The 24,266-nt window shown below is 44.8% G+C and overlaps 1 protein-coding gene and 1 non-coding gene across 2 annotated transcripts in view; both read right to left on the reverse strand.

Annotated features, from left to right (window-relative positions):
- Nucleotides 1-24,066, reverse strand: part of Fam227a (family with sequence similarity 227 member A) — a 60,391-nt gene extending 36,325 nt beyond the window's left edge. Inside the window, exons 1-7 of the mRNA XM_045153738.1 lie at nucleotides 23,884-24,066; nucleotides 16,765-16,847; nucleotides 10,044-10,113; nucleotides 9,170-9,246; nucleotides 7,236-7,382; nucleotides 4,526-4,627; nucleotides 4,017-4,121 (exon numbers count right to left, since the gene is read on the reverse strand). Coding sequence (XP_045009673.1) covers nucleotides 4,017-4,121; nucleotides 4,526-4,627; nucleotides 7,236-7,382; nucleotides 9,170-9,246; nucleotides 10,044-10,113; nucleotides 16,765-16,847; nucleotides 23,884-24,025 — 726 coding nt within the window. The 5' untranslated portion in view covers nucleotides 24,026-24,066. The remainder of the gene's footprint in view (nucleotides 1-4,016; nucleotides 4,122-4,525; nucleotides 4,628-7,235; nucleotides 7,383-9,169; nucleotides 9,247-10,043; nucleotides 10,114-16,764; nucleotides 16,848-23,883) is intronic.
- Nucleotides 1,982-2,115, reverse strand: LOC123461946. The gene has a single exon (XR_006637991.1). It is a non-coding gene; the product is annotated as a small nucleolar RNA SNORA51 (small nucleolar RNA).
- Nucleotides 24,067-24,266: the final 200 nt, after the last annotated feature.

The following is a 24,266-nucleotide window of genomic DNA, read 5'->3' on the forward strand; positions in this document are numbered from 1 at the left end:
TTTGCAGTGGCTGGAGGCCACTCCAATGGGCATACCCATTTCCCCCCCGCCTCTCTCTCTCTCTCTCAAATAAATTTTAAGAAAGTTTTTTTTTTTTTTAAAGGACAGAGCTAGGCCAGGTGTGGTGGGACACACCTTTAATCCCAGCACTAGGGAGTCAAAGGTAGGACGATCAGTATGAGTTTGAGGACAGCCAGGGACCTTATCTTGAGAAAAAAAAAGGGGGGGGGGAGAGAGAGAGAGAGAGAGAGAGAAAGAGAGCTGGATAAACATCAGCATTCTTGTCTCTCTGCTTCCTCGGTATGGGCTGAATGTGGCTAAGTTGGCTTCAAGCTCCCACCATCAAGCCTTCCCTAACACGTGGACGGTGAAGGGGAGCTGAAATCTAAATAAACCTTTCCTCCCACTTTGGGGTTTTTGTTTTGTTTTGTTTTTGTTTTTGTCAGCTCTTTTGTCCCACCAATGTGAAGCTAACTAATATACCTGGGCTACATGGCAAGAACCTGTTTCCAACAACAAAATAGAGTCAAAGTCATCCCAGGCCAAGACTGGAGGGATGGCTTAGCGGTTAAGGCGCATGCCTGCAAAGCCGAAGGACCCAGGTTCCATTCTCCAGGTCCCATGTAAGCCAGATGCACATGGTAGCGCACACGTCTGGAGTTCCTTTGCAGTGGCTAGAGGGCCTGGCTCTCCATTCTCTCTCTCTCTCTCTCTCTCTGTCTCTAATAAATAAGTAAATAAAAATAAATCTTAAAAGTCATGCCAGACAACCTGTGTGGCAGTCACTACACCAGCACAACTACCTTTCACCATGACGGCATGGGTCCACTTCCAACCACACCCTGAGCAGGCCATTCCCTTCCTCTTTGACTAGTCCAGAAATTGTGTGGCTTTAATATTTTATTTTTATTTATTTGAGAAGGAGAAAATGGGTACACTAGGACTTCTAACCATTGCAAACAAACCTGACACATGTGCCACCTTGTGTATGTGGCTTATGTGGGCACTATGGAATCGAACTTGCATCCTTAAGCTTCACAAGCAAGTGTCTTAACTGCTAAGCCATCTTTCCAGCCAAGAATTGTGTTTTGTTGTTGTTGTTTTTGGGTTTTTTTTTTTCATAAGAGAAAGAGAGAGAGAATTGGTGCGCTGGGGCCTCCAGCCACCGCAACGGGACTTCAGATGCATGTACCACCTTGTGTGCATGTGTCACCTGTGTGTCTGGCTTACGTGGGCTCTGGGGAGTTGAACCTGGGTTCTTGGATTTTGAAGGCAAGTGTCTTAACCACTAAACCATCTATCTCTCCAGCCCTGGAATTATGTTTTTTAATGTAGGCAACCATCTCTCCAGCCCTGGAATTATATATTTTAATGTAGGCAATCTAACATGGAAAAGGGATACTGAATTTTTTCAATGCTAAGGATGAAACCTAGGGTCTCACACATGCTAAATAAGTGCTCTAACACTGAATTGTACCCCAGCTGCAAGGGGACTGAATTGTGATTTTTAATTTGCATTGTGGATTATTGTTAAGGGAAAACTTTTTGTTTTTGCTTGCTTGTTTTTTTGAGATCGGGTATCTCACTCTAACCCAGGCTGACCTGAAATTCACTAGGTAGTCTCAAGGTATGCACCACTATGCCCGGCTGGGAAAACTTTTTAAAAAACATTTTATTTATGTATTTGTTTAAAAGAGAGAGAGAGGCAGATAGAGAGAATAGGCACACCAGGGCCTCTAGCTACTATAAACGAACTCCAGACACATGTGCCACCTTTCACATCTGGCTTATGTGGGTATTGACTGGGTAATTGAACCTGCGTCCTTAGGCGTCAAATGCCTTAACCACTCAGCCATCTCTCCAGCCCAAGAGTAAGCTTTTTCACACCCACACTTCTTCCTTGGTGAATTTGTTTGTGTACTCTGTCTGTGGGTCTATAAGATGTCTAATTTTTCCTTATTGGTTTGTAGGGGTTTTTTTTCTATGTATCCCCATTCACAATTCAGACCAGGCACAGTGGCCTAGACAGAGGTACACATGGGGGTAGGTTTACTTTGCCTCCTCTTTCTATACAGTCAGTATAAGAACACAGCCTCAGTAAATTCCAGGTCAGCCTGGGATAGAATGAGACCCTACCTCAGAAAAAAATAAAAAGAATACAGCCTAGGTAAGCAGTAGGAGGCTTGGTTTATAGTTCTTTATGTCATGTAATATATATGTCACAAGTTTTTTTGTGTAGCTTATCATTTACCTATCTTTATGTATAGTAGTTTTAAAAAAAAAAACTGTGGGGCTAGAGAGATGGCTTAGCCATCAAGGTGCTTGCCTGCAAAGCCAAAGGATCCTGGTTCGATTCTCCAGGACCCACGTAAGCCAGATGCACAAGGGGGCACATGAATCTGGAGTTCATTTGCAGTGGCTGGAGGCCCTGACATGCCCATTCTCTCCCTCTCTCTCTCTGCCTGTCTCTCTCAAATAAATAAATAAAATATATTTCTTTAAAACTATGTAGTTAATGGCTGGGTATGGTAGCCCATGCTTGTAATCCTAGCACTTGGAGACTGAGGCAGGAGGATAGAGAGTTTGAGGCCAGCCTGGGCTACATAGCCAGTTTTTTTTTTAATACTTATTTTTATTTATTTATTTTAGAGAGAGGAAGAGGGAGAGAGAGAAAGAGAGGATGGGCACATCAGAGCCTTCAGCTACTGCAAACAAACTCTAGACACATGTACCACTTTGTGCATCTGGCTTACATGGGACCTGGGGAATCAAACCTGGGTCCTTTGGCTTTGCAGGCAAGTATCTTAAGTGCTAAGCCATCTCTCCAGCCCATGCATAGACAGTTGAGTTAAGTTTGGACTACAAAGTGAGATCCTGTCTCAGAAAACCCAGCATATATGTATGCATATATGTGGATATACAGTTAAACCTGCCAGTCTTTCCCGGCTGGGCCATATTTAGAAAGTTCTTCCTCACCTCCTAATCATCTAAGTATTTACTTCTATTTTCTTCTAGAATCCCTTTAGTAGAGACACACATACACACAAAAAGTATGTATGTATGTTCACACTTTGAATTTTAATGTTACAAGCTTATTGAAATCTTATGGAAACGTGAGACAAAAAAGCAAAGTCTCAGGCTGGAGAGATGACTTAGTGGTTAAGTGCTTGCCTGTGAATCCTAAGGACCTCGGTTCAAGGCTCAATTCCCCAGGACCCAAGTAAGCCAGATGCACAAGGTGGCTCATGCATCTGGAGTTCGTTTGCAGTGGCTGGAGGCTCTGGCACACACATTCTCTATCTATCTGCCTCCTTCTCTCTCTGTGTTCTCAAATAAATAAATAAACAAACAAACAAGCAAAAATAATAAGATGAGATAAACCATTTAAAAAAAAAAAGCAAAGCTTCTTACTCATTCCCCAGAGACAATCATTGCTAAGAGCTTAGTTAATATTTTTCCAGATTTGACCTATTCATAGGCACATGCTTTTATAGTAGAATCACATCATCAGATATGACTATCATAGACTGTACTTACTTACACTTGAATGGCTCTGTCATCTCAAGGTGATATAATCTCAGTTCCATATATGCAATCCATCACTGACTAAATTATTCATTATACAGTGTGGGACTGTAGACACATATACATATTTTAACAAAGAGTTGCATAACTTGCCTATTCTTCACTCAAAGTATAACATCTTCCCCAGTGAGTGAGTATATAGGACCACACTGTATTTTTTTTTTTCTTTTTTCTAGCCCAGGCTGACTTGGAATTCATTATGTAGTCTCATGGCAATCCTCTTACCTCTGCCTCCCAAGTGCTGGGGATTAAAGGTGTGTGCCACTACACCTGGCTCACACTGTATTTTTATAATGGCTGCATTAAAAGCCAATATATATCACAATTAACTCATTACTCCCTTATGGAAAGAATGCTGAAATCATTCCCTTGCCATCAGAGGTGACCAGGAACCCAAAGTCATGTTTTCCTAAGCCACAGCTGATGCTCACTTTCAAGAGTGCCTCTTCATAGTGGGACCTGGGCATAACGAACAAAAGGCTGGCATAGTTTCGGGCGATCCGGTCAAACAGCTTGTTCTGGATCTCCTTGTTTGGCTATCAAGAATAGAGACAGGTAGGAAGTTACTATCACATGCTTGAGGGAATTTCTGCTCATCTGTTGTACAAATTTCTAAAAGCATGTGCAGTATACTGGTGAAGGAAGCCCATAACTTTGGGCCAGGAGGTCCTGAGTTCTGCATTCTGCCTTGCCCTGCCCTGGGTTAGCCTCATACTAGAGACCAGCTCCTTGGGCTCAGGGAGCTGCAGGACACTGGCTGACATTGGAAGCACAGGGCACAGGGCGCATGTGTGAGGCTTGAGTAGGGAGGTGAGGCAGCAGTGAGTCTGTAAGGTTGATCTGCGGGATCAGAGTGGCTCAAAGCTCATTAACAGGTAGGAATTTGTTCCATAGAAAACTCATTTAAACAAGGAAGAGAAACATTCAGATTTATATTTACCTGGTACCTCTCATGAAACACCCACCAAAAGCTATCCAGCCACATGGCTCTGGGCGCAGGAGAAGAGAGAAACTTCTCTAATTCTCTATCTGAACAGTAAGACTTGAAAAGAAATGAAATTCACATTATTATTATGGTTGTGCTGTTACTATTATTGCTTCATTTGAGACAAGGAATTATAATGACAGCCCAGGCTGGCCTGGAACATGTAATCCTCCTGTCTTAGCTTCCCAATATTGGGATTACAGGTGTATGCTACTTTGCTTCTCTTTTTTTTACCTGGAGCTACACCCCTCTTCCTGATCATCTTCACTCAAAGCCTGACTTCAATCCCCAGCACTGAAAACAAATTCAGCCCCTAACATTTCAGTGAGTGTCTACAATTTGCATGGCACTAAGTTAGGTGACTTTCCATAGTCTCTTAACTGGACAATAACCTTTAAACACATACTCTTATCGCAGACGAGAACACTGATCTCACAGCATAAAAAACCAAGGACCAGGGCTAGAGAGATGGCTTAGCGGTTAAGCGCTTGCCTGTGAAGCCTAAGGACCTCGGTTCGAGGCTCGGTTCCCCAGGTCCCACGTTAGCCAGATGCACAAGGGGGCGCACGCGTCTGGAGTTCGTTTGCAGAGGCTGGAAGCCCTAGCGCGCCCATTCTCTCTCTCTCCCTTTATCTGTCTTTCTCTGTGTCTGTTGCTCTCAAATAAATTAATTAATTAATTAAAAAAAAAAAAACAAGGACCACAGAGCTGAAAGCCAGTAAGTGGCAGAGCCAAGACTAGAACCTATAACTCTAGCTCCAGCTTTCACCTCTACGGTGACCAAAACCATCCTACACGGCTAGTGTACAAATGCAAAGGATTGGATCATACCATTCTGTTGAATCAGTAATAAGTGCATGTAATTCTAAAATTAAAATGATTACTCATGAGCTCAGAGGGCAGAGAGTGTAGCATTTGTTGCCCTGTCATGCTGTAACACTTACTGAATGCTGCCCGTGTGTCTGCCAACAGAGCACATACCTTCATCCTCATCTCATTCAGACACAGGCCGGCAGCAGGAAGGGGCCAAGAAGGGGGGGGGGGGAAGGGGGTGAAGAGTCAGAAAAAAAACAGGGAGACGGCTGGCAAGTGAGGAGCAGCAGTGAGTAGTCTCATGTGCAAAGTCCCAGGAATGGGCGGGACAACCAGTAAAGAGCTGAGGGGACAATGTCCAGTGCTGCTTTGGGGACACAGAGATTATGCAGTCACGGAAGACGCAGCTCTATGGCTCCTGAAAGCATTCTGCATCTTTCCCTCTACAGACTCCCTACAGTCATCCCGTCCCTGCCACTGTGTTACACATACACACGGCGTCTCATGGGCCTGGCTGTTCTCCCCTCCTGAGGAACCTGGGGGTCTTGGGCGTAGCTCTCAAGGTGCTGTGTTCACTCGGAGGGAGGGAGGGGAAGAAGACATTCTAGCTCACACCTGTAATCACAACACTTAGGAAACGGAGATCCTGTTTCTAAAAGAAAAGGAAAATATTCTAATGTCTGTGTTTTAAGTTGTTTTGACCAAATGTCTGCACCTTAAGGAAGGAAAAGTCTGTTTAGGCTCCTAGTCTGAGAGGGTTTAGTCTGTGGCCCCTGGGTCCCATCATGTTTCCTTTGCTGGGGGTGGGGGGCGGGGGGCGGGGGGCGGAGGGCAGAGGAGAATGTTCCCTTCCCTTCGTGGCAGCCAAGAAGCAGAGATCCTGAGGAAGGGATGCAGCACAAGATCACGCCCCCCAACAACATGCCTCAGTGGCCTACTTCCTCCAATTAGGCTCCACCCAGTTTCCCCCACCTATGTTCTGACTTGAATCCGTTTCAAGTGCTGTGTTATCTCCAGCTTGTGCTATTTGGAAAGCTGAGGCGCTCCAGTAGGTGGGGGCCTGGCTGGCAGAAGTAGGTCATTAAGAGGCCTTTGGAGACTCACCCCAACCCTGGTTCTACTCCAGCAAAGTCCCAGGAATGCTGGTCTCCAGTCTGCTGCCACCATCTGTCTCACACTTCAGTGCTACAGACAGAACCGGGGCGGCTTGGTCGTTCTTCCCTACCATGAGGCACTGAAACCAAGGGCCAAAAGAAATCTTTCCTCCCTTAAATTGTTTCTGCCAGGTATTTTGTCACAGCAATGAGAAAAATAATTAACACAACCCTCTAATAATTCCATCACATTATGAAGTCATTAATGTATTAATGATGACAGCAGAGTCCTCATGACCCAATCACTTCCTCAAATGCTCCCCCTCCCTCCCCAGTACTGCACTGGGGACCACGCTTTTAACACACCAGCCTTTTGTATATAAACCATAGCAGCTGGGATTGAGAAAAAAAAGAGGTTAAGTTTCAAGTACACTGCAGCAAAAGATCACAGAACATGTATGCAGTTTGTAAACAGACATGTATCTATGAAGGCATGTGCTCCTTTTCTTTTTTTTTGCTAATAGGATACATAATCAAAGCACCGTGAACACAAGTGCACTGAGAGAAAGCACCTAGCTTGAGGAGTGACCCTGGGCTGGGATTTCTATCTCAGCTTGGTCCCGTGGGGCACATGGCATTAGATGACTTCCTCAGCTACTGTCCGGTGGAAAAGGGAGACAGCTGTGCCTGTCCCATGGTTTTACAGTTAGGGCAGAGCTGGCCCATGGCAGGGCAGGCTTGCCTGCTCTTCTCCTTACCTTGCCACTAAGGAAATTTTTCTCAGCTCGGACCACATTGCCCACCATGTCACAGAAGTCCACCCCGTTGGGAAGCTTGTTGGGTCTAGCATCGTTAAATTGAGGATACTGGTGTAGCTCCGCCAGAAGAGTTTTATCTGCTGTTTTCTGAAGCCAAAAAAGCACAATGTAAAAATGTTTTGTTTGTTTTTTTTGTTGTTGTTGTTGTTTTGTTTTTTGAAGTAGGGTTTCACTGTGGCCCAGGCTGACCTGGAATTCACTGTGTAGTCTCAGGATAGCCTCAAACTCACAGCAATCCTCCTACCTCTGCCTCCCGAGCGCTGGGATTAAAGGCGTGCGCCACCACGCACGGCAGGTTTTTGGTTTTGACACTTTAAAAACCACAGAATATCTTTTTTCCTCTTCTATTAGGAAGACACTGTGTTGCCAAGGGTGGACCTTGATTGTTTATTGGCTCTAGCTTGATAGTATTAGCTCACTCCCCTGCTGCTATATGCCACCTGCTGTGGCAGAATTGATGCCCAGCCTCTGCTCCACCATCTTTCCACTGCCATCATGCCCTTTCCATCGAGACTGTAAGCCAAAATAGCTTTTGCCCCATCAGCTGCTTTTGGTTGGCATTTTGTATCAGCAATGAGAAGGTGACTACAATACCATGACTTTTCTAAAAATAGTAACATTGGATCAAAGGATCTGACTGTCTTTATGATATCTGACATGCCATTAAACTGATATTTACAACAAAACTAAAACATGATGACTAGTGAAAATATAGAAAAATAGGATGAGGGGACCAACTTCCATGACCAAGACAGCTCCTGGACCGGTTTGGTGGGCTGACTTGTTTCCTTACTGGGCGGTGGTAGCTGAGGTGGTTGGTGAATGGTTCCACTGACCCAAGTCAGATGTCTGCCCGTCCACTGCCTAGCCGAGCCACGATGGGCTGGAACACTTGCATCTGCTCTGCCACTTCCTGGTGTATAAGGCACTTCCAGTGCACCCTCAGCCACACTGCCACGGAACCTGCTCAGCTAAACTGTCTGGGGAGTTTAAGGGTCAAGTGGGGCAGGGGGTTCTTCTTAAAACTTTAAAAAATAGTTTATTTATTTATTTATTTGAAAGATAGACAAAGTGGCAGATACAGAGAGAGAATGGGCATGCCAGGGCCTCTAGCCACTGAAAACAAACTCCAGACACATGCTCCACCTTTACATGGGCCCTGGGGATTCGAAACCTCAGGTTTCGCAGGCACACACACACACCTAACTGCTAAGTAGTCTCTCCAGCCCCTTAAATTTTATTTCAATGCTAGGGATGGGACCCAGAGCTTTGCATACTCTTGACAAGTGCTGTACCCCTGCTTGTGGTGAAGACTCTCAATTGGGGTGGTTACGAGAGGGAGCTAAATTGTTGCTTAGAGGGGCAGCAAAGAAGAACTGGCCACTAGCTGGAGGACTGAACAGGAAACTGTGCCCTTCCGGTAACATGTTGCATGACTCTGGACATATCCTCTACCTCAGGTCCTGACCTTCAGCTTCCTGAAGCATCAGCAGTGATCATCATAATCAGCCTGGTGTGCGAGGATGAGCAGGCTGTGGGTAGGACCTTGCAGTGTGGACAGTGTGTGCATGGCTGTGGGGCACAGTCTCAAAGTTGAGACCTGAGGACATTGTTTCTAAGTGGAAACACTACAGATCTAACAGGAGCAGACACACGGCTCCGCAGCGCCTCCCCTTCTCAGGCTGTAGTCAGCTCTGCCCTTTCTAGGGTGCCATGAGAAATTCTAGACAAAGTATTACCAAATCATTGAAAAAGGAAAGTGTGTGTTTTCATCAGAGTCATCATCCAGGCACTAAGTTTCTCCTCCCAAGAATAAAACCTGCTTCATGCAAGGTGGGAACCAGTGGGAAAGCGGCGTGGTACTGGATGCTTACCCTTTTCGACAGGGCCAACCTGGTATTCCGTAGCTCTGAGCCTTTGCAGGAGAACCTCTCTTCCCCTCGTGGTCTGACTGTAGAATGGAAGAGGAGACATTAGAAGGGGCTGTGCCACTGGGTGCACCTCGTTCTACCTGAGTGCCATATGACTGACAGACAGCTGGCCTCCCCAGATGCCAACAGTGTCCCTCACTTAGGAATTCCCTGCCTGATTACAAGCATCAAAGAGGAGCAAACTGTGTGCTAAGCAAGTTCCTCTCCTCTCTCTGGCCTGTCTCGCCTCTATGAAATATATTGAATGGCACCAGGATGGGGGAATTATGAAGATTTAACAAGGGAATGGGGATCAAAACACCTGGAGTAATGTGTCACTTAGCAGGAGGTCCCTACATGGTCCCCTCCCTCTCTCCCTCCCTTCTTCTTTGTGCAATGTCAAGGCAGATTTAAGACTACTTCAAAAGAGGACAAAAATATCCTTATGTAGATCTCTGGATTCCTACTCAGTTGAATTTCAAAAGTGAAGAAATCACTGGGTGGGCGGGGGGGTAGGGCACTACGTTAACATGTGCAAGGCCCTGGGTTCCATCCCAAGTACCACCTACAAAAATACCTAAGAGGAAAAAAAAATCAAAACTGAAAAGAATCAAACCCTACAAGATCATCAAGGCTATGAAAAAAAAATAGTACTTTTTTTTTTTTTTTGTACCTGGGCATGGTGGCACACACCTTTAACCCCAGAATTTGGGAGGCTGAGATAAGAGGGTGGCTGGGAGTTTGAGGCCATGACATGACTTCCATGTCAATCAGGCTAGAGCAAAACCCTAACATAAAAACAAATAAATAAAAATAAAACCCCAGAAAATGTTTTTGCCTCTGTCTCCTGGACTGCTGCGACTTTTCTCTCTTAAAGCCTTCTTCTCCAACTCATATTCCTCAATTACCTTCAAAAACCAGAAGAGAAAAAAATGGGGCATTAGGGATTGGTGAAAATCTGAAGGTGGATGTCAGGAACGAGCCTTTATCCTTGTGGGCACCCCAAAGGCCGAGAGCAAAATCTGGCTAGTAACTCTCTTCTCCATGCCCATCAGTGTCCCTGTCATGCTCCTCTGTGTGTCACCAATAGATCTCCCTCACGTGGTACCCAACCCACCCTCCTGGCATCATCTCTGAGGAAAACAGGATAGAGAGTAGGGCTCCCATCACAGCCTCACGAACTACCAGCCATCCTTAAATCTCTCTGTAAAAGGGGAATAACAGGGCTGGAGAAATGGCTCAGCAGTTAATGTGCTTGCCTATAGAGCCTAACAACCAGTTTCTCAGTACCCACATAAAGCCATAAGTAAAAAGTGGTGCAGGGCTGGAGAGATGGCTTAGCGGTTAAGCGCTTGCCTGTGAAGCCTAAGGACCCCGGTTCGAGGCTCGGTTCCCCAGGTCCCACGTTAGCCAGATGCACAAGGGGCGCATGTGTCTGGAGTTCGTTTGCAGAGGCTGGAAGCCCTGGAGCGCCCATTCTCTCTCTCCCTCTATCTGTCTCTCTCTCTGTGTCTGTCGCTCTCAAATAAATAAATAAATATATTTTTTAAAAAAGTGGTGCACACATCTGGAGTTGTCTTGCAGTGGCTAGAGGCCTTGGCATGCCCATTGCTCGTTATCTCTCTGTCTTTCTCTCTCTGTCACACATAATGTCCATGACTCTCAAGTTGTATCGCCTGCCATCCAAGAGGCCAGCACTGTGCTTGGATAACAGAGTAATCTATGCACCAGGTGTTGGGTGCCATCTCCCAGGGATGCTGGAGAAACCAGACTGGCAGTGGGTACTGGAAGCAACCCCATAGTCAAAGCCTAGAATACAAAGGTGTGGCAGACTGTGGCCTGCAGATGGTGGACAGGGCAGCCCAGGGATGGGTTTTGCTGACAGCAGGCAGTCGGTATCAATAGGTCTGACCAAGCTGCCTGGACAGAGGAGCCGGAAGGACCAGCAAAGTGTCTTCCTTCAGGTCACATAGAGACCCAAGGCTCTTCCAAACAGACCTGCCTTAGTTCTGGTTGGCAATCAGGAACACTCAGAGGGCTGGAGGGATGGCTTAACGGTTAAGGCGTTTGCCTGCAAAGCCAAAGGACTTTGGTTCAATTCCCCAGGACCCATGTTAGCCAGATGCACAAGGTGGTACATGTGGCTGTAGTTTGTTTGCAGTGGCTGGAGGCCCTGGTATGCCCATTCCCTCTCTCCCTTCCCCCTCCCTCCCTCTCTTTCTCTCTCTGCCAAATAAATAAATAGAACTAAAAATATTTTTTTTAAAAAAAAAAAGAACACTCAGAAAGGGTTGGGGAACTGACCCATCAGTTAAAGGTGCTTGCTTCAAGGCCTGCTAGCACGGGCTTGATTCCCTAGTATCCACATACAACCAAATACACAAAGTGGTGCATATGTCCACATTTGTTTGCAGTGGCTAGAAGCCCAGGAGTGCCCATACTTTCTTTCCTTTCTCTCTCTCTCCCCCACTTGCAAATAAATAATTAAAAAAAAAAATCTTTGCAGGGTATGGTAGAAAGATCACCAAGAGTTTGAGGTCACCCTGAGACTACATAGTGAATAACTCCAGGTCAGCCCGGGCTAGCGCGAGACCCTACCTCGAAAACAAACAAACAAACAAAAAGAACACTCAAGGAGCTGTGTTGATGCTGAGCTGTCTTCATTCTTTCACCAGGTCCTGTTTCTAGGAAGGTCACTTCATTCTTTCCCCTGGCTTTAAAACCACACTAGGGAGCTGGAGAAATGGCTCAGAGGTTAAAGACACTCGTTTGCAAAGCCTGACAGCTCAGGGTAATTCCCTAGTACCAAGTAAAGCCAGGTGCACAAAGTAGCACATGCACCTGGAATTCATTTGCAGAGCCAAGGGGCCTGGGCACAAGCATCCTCTTCCTCTCACTCAAATAAACAGAAATGTTCTAAATTTTTATTTTTATATTTATTACAAAGAGAATGGACATGCCATGGCCTCCAGCCAGTGCAAACAAACTCTAGACATATGTGCCATCTTGTGTATCTGGCTTACATGTGTACTGGGGAATCAAACCTGGGTTCTTGGGCAGGCAAGCACCTTAACCACTAAGCCATCTCTCCAGCCCCAAATAAGAATATTTTAAATAGGGCTGGAGAGATAGCTTAGCGGTTAAGCGCTTGCCTATGAAGCCTAAGGACCCCGGTTCGAGGCTTGGTTCCCCAGGTCCCACGTTAGCCAGATGCACAAGGGGGCACACGCATCTGGAGTTCGTTTGCAGAGGCTGGAAGCCCTGGCGCGCCCATTCTCTCTCTCCCTCTATCTGTCTTTCTCTGTGTCTGTTGCTCTCAAATAAATAAATAAATAATGAACAAAAAATATTTAAAAAAAAAAAAAGAATATTTTAAATAGTCGGGTGTGGTGGTACATGCCTTTAATCCCAGCACTTGGGAGGCAGAGGTAGGAGGATCGTCGTAAGTTCGAGGCCATCTGAGGCTACATAGTGAATTTCAGGTCAGCCTGGGCTAAAGTGAGACCCTACCTCAAAAAAACTAAAAAACTAAAAATAAAACATATATAGGAATGAGGTGCTCGCGCAGTGGCAGAGGTGGGCTCAGCAGCTGTGGGTTTTGCATGGGGCAGTGCCATGATGGAGTCTTTCTGTCAGGAGTTCTGCCTTCTGCTGCCACCTGTCAGACGTGACCTGCTGTCACTGAGAGCAACCCTTGGCAGCCCGGATCCGAGCCATGAACTGTGCTTGCTCTATGAGAACAAGCCTACATTAACCTACTGGAGGATAAGATACCATGGAGAAGAGAAATAAGAAGCTGTTGTCATTCTAAGATGTGCCCACTGATTTCTCTTCAGGAGTGACAATGCCTAGAGCCTGCCCAGTTGCCTTAGTGTAGGGAAGTGGTGATGGAGAAGTACAGAAACCTTGTCTCCCTAAGTCTGGCTGTGTAGAAGCCATACCTGGTTTCAGTTCTAGAGCAAAGAAAAGACCCTTGGACTGTGAAGAGGCAAGAGCCTGGAGCCATATACCAAAGAACCTCTGCAAACATAACATACCTGGGAAAGCTGTTAATCAACACTCAAGACCTACCATCCATCAACATGTATGTCGGGCAGAGGTAAGGGCCCCTGGGCCACTGAGGGTTAAAGCAGGCCTGAGCTGCCAGGCATAGCTATGGGCTCCTGGACACAGGAGGCCACAGCTGGCCTAGACCCAAGGCCAGCAGGAGTGGGGCTGCTCCCTCTCCAAGGATGCAGAGAGCCTGGACCCCATAACTGTGCTCTCAGGAGTGAGGCTGCTCCCTCCCCCAGCCCAGGACACTTAGACATCATGATAATACTTAGGCTTCACTCTCTCCAGAGCCTTGTGACCACTTGCTGCTTGCCCGGCATGTCCCTATATGTTAATGAGGTATCAGCCAGCAGCCTTCCCACAGCCAATCCCCCTGTGACCTGTACCCTTCCCCCCCACTACTTAGACCTTGTGACCCTTTCCCGCTCACCTGTGAAATCATGACATGCTAAGTAGGCATATCAGGACCTTCGTACTAACCAATCCCCTTATGACCCATACTTCTTCCTACTCTTTCACAAATGCTTATTAACCCACTCCCCTGACAAATAAACAAGCTGCCCTCCAACGTTGCCTCCTGGGTGTTTTTTCCCATGGCATCTCACTGCCACTCAAGACCCTGCTCCACAGTTACCTGGATGCCTACAGGTAGCTGGTGCTCAATGGCCCCCTGAGGAACCAAGGATCCACACATGTGCTCATAAACACAAATAATATGACAAAGCTTTAATTGATGACTCAATCTCTAATCAAGAGCAAATGTCTTATAAAAAGTCCTACAATTGTATGGAATGTGGCAATGCCTTTAATAAATGTTCAACCCATATTCAACATGAAGTAATTCATACTGGAGACAAGCTGCACAAATGCAAAAACTGTGGAAAATTTAATAATCGCTCAACCCTTACTAGACACCAGATAATTCGTGCTGGAGCAAAACCCTACAAATGTAAGCAATGTGACCAAACCTTCAATAATAGTTCAACCCTTACTCAAACACCAAATACATGCAGGAGAAAAACCCTACAAATGTAAAAAAAAAAAAAAAGGATACAAAATCTGAAGAAAATGCATGATATATATGTTTTTTTCTTTTTTTGTTTTTTCACGGTAGAGTCTCACTCTAGACCAGGCTGACCTGGAATTCCCTATGGAGTCTCAGGGTAGCCTTGAACTCACAGTGATACTCCTACCTCTGCCTCCTGAGTGCTGGGATTAAAGGCGTGCTCCACCATGCCTAGCTGCTCTTCTTATTTCAACCAACATCAGAGAATTCATACTGGAGAGAAACCCTGTCTATGTAAAGAGTGTGACAGGGCCTTTAACTATTCCTCACACCCTAATCAACATGAGTAAGTCATAGTGCAGAAAAGCCCTACGAGTGCAATGAAGGTGGTAAGGCATGTATCTCTTCATACCTTCATCAACACCAGAGAATTCATACTGGAGACAGTCTCTACAAATGTAACCAACACCAGAGGATTCATATGGGAGAAAAACCCTATAGATGTAAAGCATTTAATTATTCTTCATACCTTAATTGTCACCAGGTAATTAATACTGAGGAGAAACCCTACCAGTGTAAAAACTGTGACAAAGCCTTTAATGATTGCTCAATACTTTCTTGATATCAAAGAATTCATACTGGAGAAAGACCTTATAAATGTAAAGACTGTGGGAAAACTTTTAACAATTTCTCAACCTTTACTCAACATCAAAGGACTCATACATGGGGGAAACTTGTCAATATAAGGAATATAGCAAAATCTTTGGTTATTTTTCTTTTTTTGGGGGGTGGTTCTAGGTAAGGTCTCACTCTAGCCCAGGATGACCTGGAATTCACTGTGTAGTCTTGGGGTGGCCCTGAACTCATGGTGCCCCTCCTACCTCTGCCACCTGAGTACTGGGATTAAAGGCATAAGCCACCACACTTGGCTTTTATAGGAAAATATTTTAACAAGTGTGCAACATTTAGTGGCCACCAAACAAAACACACTGGACCTACAGATGTAATAATGCAATAATCAGAGGCACAACCTTTGATCAAACTCAATCATACGGTATCAGCAAATTCATATTTGATAGAAATTTTATGGATTTAATGACTTAGGAGAAGACATATATGCCCTTCAGTAAATATTTCCTAAACATCCTTTAACAAATGTAAAGAATGTAGCAAAGGAGCCTGGCATGGTGGCACATGCCTTTAATCCCAGCACTCGGGAGGATTGTTGTGAGTTCGAGGCCACCCTGAAAACAGAGTGCATTCCAGGTCAGCCAGGGCTAGAATGAGACCCTACCTTGAAAAACCAAAAAAAAAAAAAAAAAAAAAAAGTAGCAAAGGGGCTGGGGAACTGACTCCATGGTTAAATTGCTTGCTTCCAAAGCCTAATGGCTTGGGTGTCTCTCTCTCTCTTTTCTCATCTCTCTCTGCTTGCAAAAAAAAAAATTAGAAAAAAAAGTACCAAATCTTTCACTCATATCTGAGATATTAGTATCCATATGGGAATCACTATTGGAAAAGATCCTACAAATACATGGAATGTGACACGGTCTTGAACTGGTAGTGACTTACTGGATATCATTAATTGATGTGGTTGAAAGAAATAGATCATAGATGTCAGTCATTAGATAATTCTTTCCTAAAGAGATGTAAATTTGTTTTAAACTCAATTTTACTAAATAGTTTCACTTTTAAAAACTGCATAAAGCGAGCCAGGTGTGGTGGTGCACGCCTTTAATCCCAGCACTCAGGAGGCAGAGAGAGGTAGGAGGACAGCCATGAGTTTAATGGCCACTCTGAGACTACATAGTGAATTCCAGGTCAGCCTGGGCCAGAGTGAGACCCTACCTTGAAAAAAAAAAAAAAAAAACTGCATAAAGCCTGAATCAGGTCATTCTCTCAGAAGAACAAGACTGTTTCCTGGTGATTTTTCTATTGTTTTTTTGTTTTTGTTTTTGTTTTTGTTTTTCGAGGCAGGTTCTATTGTTTTTATAAGCTGCATAGTGAACACTGAGATACTGTGTTTAGACTATGTATAGTTACTGAGTTAGGAAATAAACTCAATGGTTCTTTTTAAAAATTATATTGTATTAATTTGAGTGAGAGAGAGAGCAAATGGGTTGCCAGGGCCTCTAGCCACTGCAAATGAACTTCAGACACATGCACCACCCTGTGCATAATGTTTATGAGCTTCTGAATATTAAATTTATAAAATTTTACTGTACACTCTTATGCCTCTATTTCCTCTTTTGTCCAGCAAAATGAACACTAATTCTGGCCTTCACTGAGATTATACAATTTATACAATCCAATAAATTTTATGCATAGGACAAAAAAAATTTACTAGGCTATTAATTTTTAAATTAACTTTGAGAGCTCAATTGCACAAATGATCTTTTGGACAGAGGACCCGCAGGGCGACACCTCAGTAACATCAGTCCCACCACCACTATCACCCTTCCTTTCCAAAGGCCTTGCCTTAGCCCCAGCACCTGTCACTTACCAAGTTGTTGGCCAATGGGCCACGGCTCAGGTCTATTTCAGCAAGCTTTTGGCTCACCTGTTGCATGGAGCCAATAATGCACGCTGAGGGGTAATCTGCTAAGGAAACTCTCAGAAGGGGGTAGGTTACACATAGCAGGTGGGGCTCACCCTGGCCAGAAGGGCAGCCTAGCCTGTGCTGTCTCTGCAAACACACTACTCTATTGTTTAAAATGAGTGGCTTCCCTCCCCCCCCCTCATTTTCTCTCTCTCTCTGGCAAATAAATAAAAAATATTTAAAGAGTGGGGGAGCTTGGGGCTGGAGGGATAGCTTAGCAATTAAGGCACCTGCCTGCAAAGCCAAAGGACCCAGGCTTGATTCCCCAGGACCCACATAAGGCAGATGCACAAAGTGGTGCATATGTCTGGAGTTCATTTGCAGTGGCTGGAGGCCCTGGCATGCCCATTCTCTCTCTCTCTCTCTCTCTCTCTCTCTTTCTCTCTCTCTCTCTTTGTCTCCCTCCCTATTTCTCTGCCAAATAAAATATTTTAAAAAGAAAAAGAAGAAGAGGAGGAGGAGGAAGAGGAAGAGGAAGAGGCAGAAGAGGAAGAAGGAGGAGGAGGAGAAGGGGAAGGGAAAAGGGGCTTGGAGCCAGGCATAGTGGCATACACCTTAATCCCAGCACTCGGTAGGCAGAGGCAGGATCTCTGTAAATTCAAGGTCACCCTGAGACTACATAGTGAATTCCAGATCAACCTGGCCTAGAGTAACACCCTACCTCGAAAAACCAAAATATAAAAAATAAAATGAAAAGTGGGACTTAGGGCTGGAGTGACGGCACAGTAGTTAAGGTATTGCCTGCAAAGCCCAAGGACCTGGGTTTGATTCCCCAGTACCCATGTAAAGCCAGATGCACAAGGTGTCCATTTGTACTGGTTGGAGGTCTTCATAAACTCATTCTTCCTCTATCTGCCTTTTTCGTTCTCTCTCTGAAATAAATAAATAAATAAAATTTTAAATATATAATAGCCAGGCATGGTGATGCAGGCCTTTAATCCCAGCACTCAAGAGGTAGAGGTAGGAGGATCAGGGAGAGTTCAAAGCCACCCTGAGACTACATAGTGAATTCCAGGTCAGCTGGGACTAGAGTGAGACACTACCTCGAAAAAACAAACAAACAAACAAACAAATAAAAAATATAATAAGAAGGTGGGGCTTGGGAGATGGTTCAGTGTTTAAAGGTGCTTTTCTGCAAAGCCTGCTGGATCAGATTTGATTGTCCAATACCCATATAAGGCCAAATACACAAAATGATGCATGCATCTGGAGTCCATTTGTAGTGGCATGCGACTCTGACACACACATACACTCAATCAATACCTCTCTCCCACAAAGAAATAAATTTCTTTTGTTTTGGTTTTGGTTTTTCAAGGTAGAGTCTTGTTCTAGTCCAGGCTGACCTGGAATTCACTATGTAGTCTCAGAGTGGCCTCAAACTCACAGCAATCTACCTACTTCTGTTTCCCAAGTGCTGGGATTAAAGGCATGAGCCATTATGCCCAGCGAAATAAAAATATTTAAAAAAATAAAATAAGTAAATAAATAAAAATAAGGGCAGGCCAGGCACAGTGGTGCACTCCTTTAATCCAGCACTTGGGAGGCAGAGGTAAGAGGATTGCTGTGGGTTTAAGACCAACCTGTAACAACAGAGTGAATACCAGGTCAGCTGGGCTAGAGTGAGACCCTACCTCAAAAAAACAAAACTAAAAATTAAATTAAATAAGGGCTGGAGAGATGGCTTGGCAGTTAAGGCACTTGGCTTCAAAGCCTAAGGACTCAAGTTCAATTCCTTAGTACCCATGTAAGCCAGATGCACAGGGTGGCGCATGTGTCTGGAGTTTGTTTGCAGTGGCTACAGGTTGTGACGTGCCCATCCTCTCTATCTGCCTCTTTCTCTCTTTCTCAAATAAATGAACGAATTAATTTTTAAAAATTAAAAATAGCCATACATGGTAGCATACACTTTAATCCCAGCACTTGGGAGGCAAAGGTAGGAGAACCACTGTGAGTTCAAGGCCACCCTGGGACTACATAGTGAATTCCAGGTCAGCCTGGGCTAGAGTAAGACCCTACCTTGAAAAGCCAAAAATAAAATAAATAAAAACAAAAAAGGGCTGGGGAGATGGCTTATTGGGGAAGGTGCTTGCCTGTGAAGGCTAAGGACCCAGATTGGATTCCCTAGTACCCACGTAAGCCAGACATACAAGGTGGTATATGCATTTGGAGTTTATCTGCAGTAGCTAGAGGCACTGGCATGCTCATTCTCTCTCTCTTTCTCTCTATGTGTCTTTTTCTCTCTCTCAAATGAATAAATAGTAAAATAAAATAAGTGGCTTCACAATTACAAATGAAAGTTAATGAGGTGGATGTGGTAATTCACATCTGTAATCCCAACATCTAGGAGGCCAAGGCAGGAGGACTGCCCTGAGATTGATGGGCCAGCCTGTTTTACACAGTGAGTTGCAGGTCAGCCAGCATAGGCTACAGTGAGAGATCATATTTCAAAAACAAACAAAAAAAATGAGAAAAATTAAATTAATTGACCATAATTTATTCAAAAATTAAACAGCCAGCCTGTCGTTGTGGCACACAACTTTAATCAATAGGAGGATCACTGAGAGTACAACGCCACCCTGAGACTACATAGTGAATTCCAGGTCAGCCTGGGCTAGGGTGAGACCCTACCTAGGAAAACCAAACCAAAAAAAAAGGAGGAGGAGGAGGGGGAGAGGAAAAAAGAGGAGGAGAGCCAATATATAAATAAATCCATAATGCTAGCACTCTAACAACTCTGTTAAAAATCTGGGGAGTGGGCTGGAGAGATGGCTTAGTGGTTAAGCGCTTGCCTGTGAAACCTAAGGACCCCGGTTCAAGCCTCCATTCCCCAGGACACATGTTAGCCAGATGCACAAGGGGGCGCACACGTCTGGAGTTTGCAGAGGCTGGAGGCCCTGGAACGCCCATTCTCTCTCTCTCTCTCTCTCTATCTGCCTCTCTCTCTCTCTTTCTGTCACTCTCAAATAAATAAACAAAAATGAACAAGAGATTTTCTTTCAGGAGATTTCTTTCTCGTTTAGGAGAATGAGGGAGGACAGTCTCGCTGTGCAGCCCAGCTTTGAACTTTTGATCCTCCCACCTCAGCCTTTTATACAGGTGGGATTCCGTGTGTGCACCGCACTTAGCTTTCCTTAGCATTTTTTTACAAGCATAATTTTTTGTATTACTACAATCTCAGAGGATGCCTGTTTTACCTCTCTGACTTCCACTAATACCATGAGGACTTCCTGTGTAGCTAAATAATCGTCATGATGTCATTTTCAGTGATGCCACTCCGTCCACTGGAAGCACACGCCTTGCTAAGCTTGCCTGGCCCCTGATGCTTGGCTCCTGCTCTTCCAGGCATTTCTAGCCAATGCTGAGCTGTGCGTGGTTGCATAGAGAAAGGGTTCACAGTTGGGAATATTTAAGGAAAAAGATGGATGATTGGATTAAAAGGCACCTTGCCCTTATCTCTGTTGAAATCTACTCGGTTCTATGATGTCTCTTGCTACCTTCTCAACTCTCACATTTTAAAATATTTTGTTTATTTATTTTTATTTGAGAGAGAGAAAAAGAGAAAGAGAGACAGAACGGGCATGCCAGGGCCTCAAGCTGCTGCAAACTCCAGACACATGCGCCACCTTGTGGATCTGGCTTACATGGGTCCTGGGCAATCAAACCTGGGTCCTTTGGCTTTGTAGGCAAACACCTTAACCTTAACCACTAAGGAATCTCTCCAATTCTCAACTTTCATTTTTTTTTTTGTTTTTGTTTCTTTTTTTTTGAGGTAGGGTCTCACTCTAGACCAGGTTGACCTGGACTTAACTATGCAGTCTCAGGGTAGCCTTGTACTCATGACGCTCCACCTACCTCTGCCTCTCCACCTACCTCTGCCTCCTACATGCTGGGGGATTAAAGGCGTACACCACCATGCCTGACTTAACTTTCACATTTTATTTGTGTCTTTGTCACAGTTGGGCAGGACAGAATTTTTTTATTTAGAAAAAATAAAGGCATGAAGAGATGGCTTAGCAGTTAAGTGCTTGCCTGTGAAGCCTAAGGACCCCAGTTCGAGGCTCGATTCCCCAGGACCCACGTTAGCCAGATGCACAAGGGGGCACATGCGTCTGGAGCTCATTTGCAGTGGCTGAAGGTCCTGGTGCACCCATTCTTCCTCTCTCTCTCTCTCTCTCTCTCTCTCTCTGCCTATTTCTCTGTCTGTTGCTGTCAAATAAATAAATAAGAAACAAAAAGAAAAAAAGAAAAAAAAACCACCCATGTCCCACAAACCCGTCCCTCTACTCCTCCCCATAAAGCACAGCTTGCTCTTCCCTCCATCACCTCAAGTGTTCTTACTCGGGCAGGTACTAAAAGTGAAGGGACGTGTGACAGCGCATAGGAAGTGAAATGCAGGCTGAGATGAGTGTGGGATTAAGAGAGGGCAGCAGAAAGGAGAGGTCTAAACAGATTCAGATGGAATCATACTCTGTGGGGTCTTAAGAAGGATCTGGAAGAGGCATGGACAGTGAGAGGGGCACAGTGGAACACACAGTCTGCCTGGTGCACATGGCCTGAAGTAATAACCTGGGAATCCTAGGATTATTTATAACCTAACAAGGGTATTTGCCGGATGGCCTGCAATCTTCCAGAGATGGGATTCTGTGATGTGGGGACACAGTTCAGAGGTCAACTGAGGATCAATGAAGACAGGACCAGAGAGGGAAGGTGCTGGTAGAGCCACCCTGAGACTACATAGAGAGTTCCATCCAGGTCATCTTGGGCTAGAGTGAGACTACCTCAAAAAAAAGAAAAGAAGAGCCGGGTATGGTGGCGCACGCCTTTAATCCCAGCACTTGGGAGGCAGAGGTAGGAGGATTGCTGTGAGTTCGAGGCCACCCTGAGACTCCATAGTGAATTCCAGGTCAGCCTGGGCTAGAGTGAAACTCTACCTCGAACCCCCCCCCCCAAAAAAAAGACAAAAGGAAAAATATAACAGAGACAATTGGAAAGAAAGGATTCAATGGAGGGTGGATTTGAGGGGGAAAATAGGAGTAGGGGAGGGAATTACCATATCATAGTTTGTTGTCTATACTTATGGAAGCTGTCAATAAAGTTTTTTTGTTGTTGTTTTTGTTTTCTAGAGGTAGGGTCTCATCCTAGGCCAGGCTGGCCTGGAATTCACTAGGTAGTCTCAGGCTGGCCTCAACCTCACAGTAATCTTACCACCTCAGCCTGAGATTAAAGGCATGTGCCACCATGCCTGGCTCAAAAGGTTTGTTTTGTTTTGTTTTGTTTGTTTAAAAAAAGCATAGCACAGTGGTGCATGACTTTAATCCTACTCTGGAGGCTGAGGTAGGAGGATTGGTGTTCAAAACCAGCCTGAGATTACCTAGTGAATTCCAGGTCAGCCTGGCCTAGAGTGAGATCCTATCTTGAAAAAAAGTCTTAAAAGGGCTGGAGAGATGGCTTAGCTGCTAAGATATTTGCCTGCAAAGCCAAAGGATCCCGGTTCGGTTCTCCAGGACCCATCTAAGCCAGATGCACAAGGGAGTGCATGCGTCTGGAGTTTGTTTGCAGTGGCTAGAAGCCATGACACGCCCATTCTCTCCCATTTTCTCTCCCTCTCTCTCCCCCTCTTTCACTCTCTCAAATAAGATAAATAAAATATATTTTTTAAAAAAATCAAGGAAGGGCTGGAGAGATGGCTTAGCGGTTAAGCGCTTGCCTGTGAAGCCTAAGGACCCCGGTTCGAGGCTCGGTTCCCCAGGTCCCACATTAACCAGATGCACAAGGGGGCGCACGCGTCTGGAGTTCGCTTGCAGAGGCTGGAAGCCCTGGCGCGCCCATTCTCTCTCTCTCCCTCTATCTGTCTTTCTCTCTGTGTCTGTCGCTCTCAAATTAAAAAAAAAAAAAAAAATCAAGGAAGAAGGGCAGAATAGCAATAGAGAAAGATACCTGATGTCTTCTGGCCTCTGCATATGTGGGGGGGAAAAAGGCAGGATTTAAGTACTTTGGGGAAAATTAAGAAGGTATTGTCATGAGCATGTAAGGACAGACAAGCAGCTGTCCAGAATAGATAAGTAAGAATTTAAGTAAATAAGTTAGAAACTAAGTGTGACAGTTTGCAGTGACGTAATGATAGATAAACAGACATGTGTGCCTTAAGATTGATAAGTCTTAGAGTGTATAAAAAGAGACCTGAAGAACCGAAAGCCTCTCACTCTCTTGCCACGATGACTAACTGAGACACGCTGCTCATTAGTCTGAGACTAAGACCAGCTCCAGCCCGAGACACAAACCTACATCAGTGAACCAACCTGAAACGTTCACCATCGCAGATGCCAGATCGTCCGTAAGTCAACCCAAAGACTTACGCCGGCGGACCAAGACCGCAGCTGATCCGGTCATCGAAGGCACCGTCGCAGTGAAACCGAAAGTGAACGTCGCAGCTCGAACCTCACTCGGAATCAGGTCGTATGATGTTAGACATAATTAAGATATTATTGTGTTAGACCTAATTATGTTAGGATGAATATTTGGATTTATGTGTTTTTGGCCTTAATTGCCTTTTGCATGATATGGTTTTGTTTGTGTGTTATGACAACTTATGTTACAACTTCAGTAAACTCTCTTGAAAACTTACCAGAGTCTCTTGTGCCTTCATCTGCGGAATCCTCTCTGTATAGTGATAATCTAGAGAGTGCTCGCAACAGGTATACAGAGTAAACTAGTAAGTAATGCATATTACAGCTACAAGAAGCTCGGGAGACTTTGCTCAGTGGTTATGGGCACTTGTTTGCAACATCTGCCAGCCTGGATTTGATTTCCCAGTACCCATATAAAGCCAGGTGCACAAACTCATGCCTGTGTCTTGCCTCTGGAAACAGGCCCTGCAACACCCACTCATTCATATTCTCTCTCTGCCTCTCTCAAATAAAGATATATTAAAAAAAAAAAAAAGATTATAGCCACAAGTACTAATTACACCTCAATAGTAAGATGAACTTGGTCTAATTGCCAGTGACTGCACCAGAAGGATACTGGGTGGATGGTCCCGTAACCTCTTCCTCGAAATGCTCTCCAGCATTTTCCGTGAAGTGAGGGAGACCACCTGGTGCTCATCCAATGGTATCACTGGTAAGGCAGTGATATTGATGATCTCCATCCTCTTGGCATACTCCATTGTCTAGTTTCTTGTAAACCGACAAATAAAGTGTCCTCTCTTGTCTTGCTCTAATCGTGTTCTTTATTCAGTCAGCTTGCTGGGAACCACAAATAGCAGAGAACAATCTTAGAAAACACCAGAGTTTGTGAAGACCAACATGATGGCAAAGTGTATAATCCACAATTATGTGGGCAAGAAACTCTTTTGTTTGGAGCGCCCATTATCTTTTTTTTTTTTTTTTTTTGTTTCCAATGCAAAA

Source organism: Jaculus jaculus, chromosome 6 (genome assembly GCF_020740685.1).
Source record: "Jaculus jaculus isolate mJacJac1 chromosome 6, mJacJac1.mat.Y.cur, whole genome shotgun sequence".
Taxonomy (NCBI): domain Eukaryota; kingdom Metazoa; phylum Chordata; class Mammalia; order Rodentia; family Dipodidae; genus Jaculus; species Jaculus jaculus.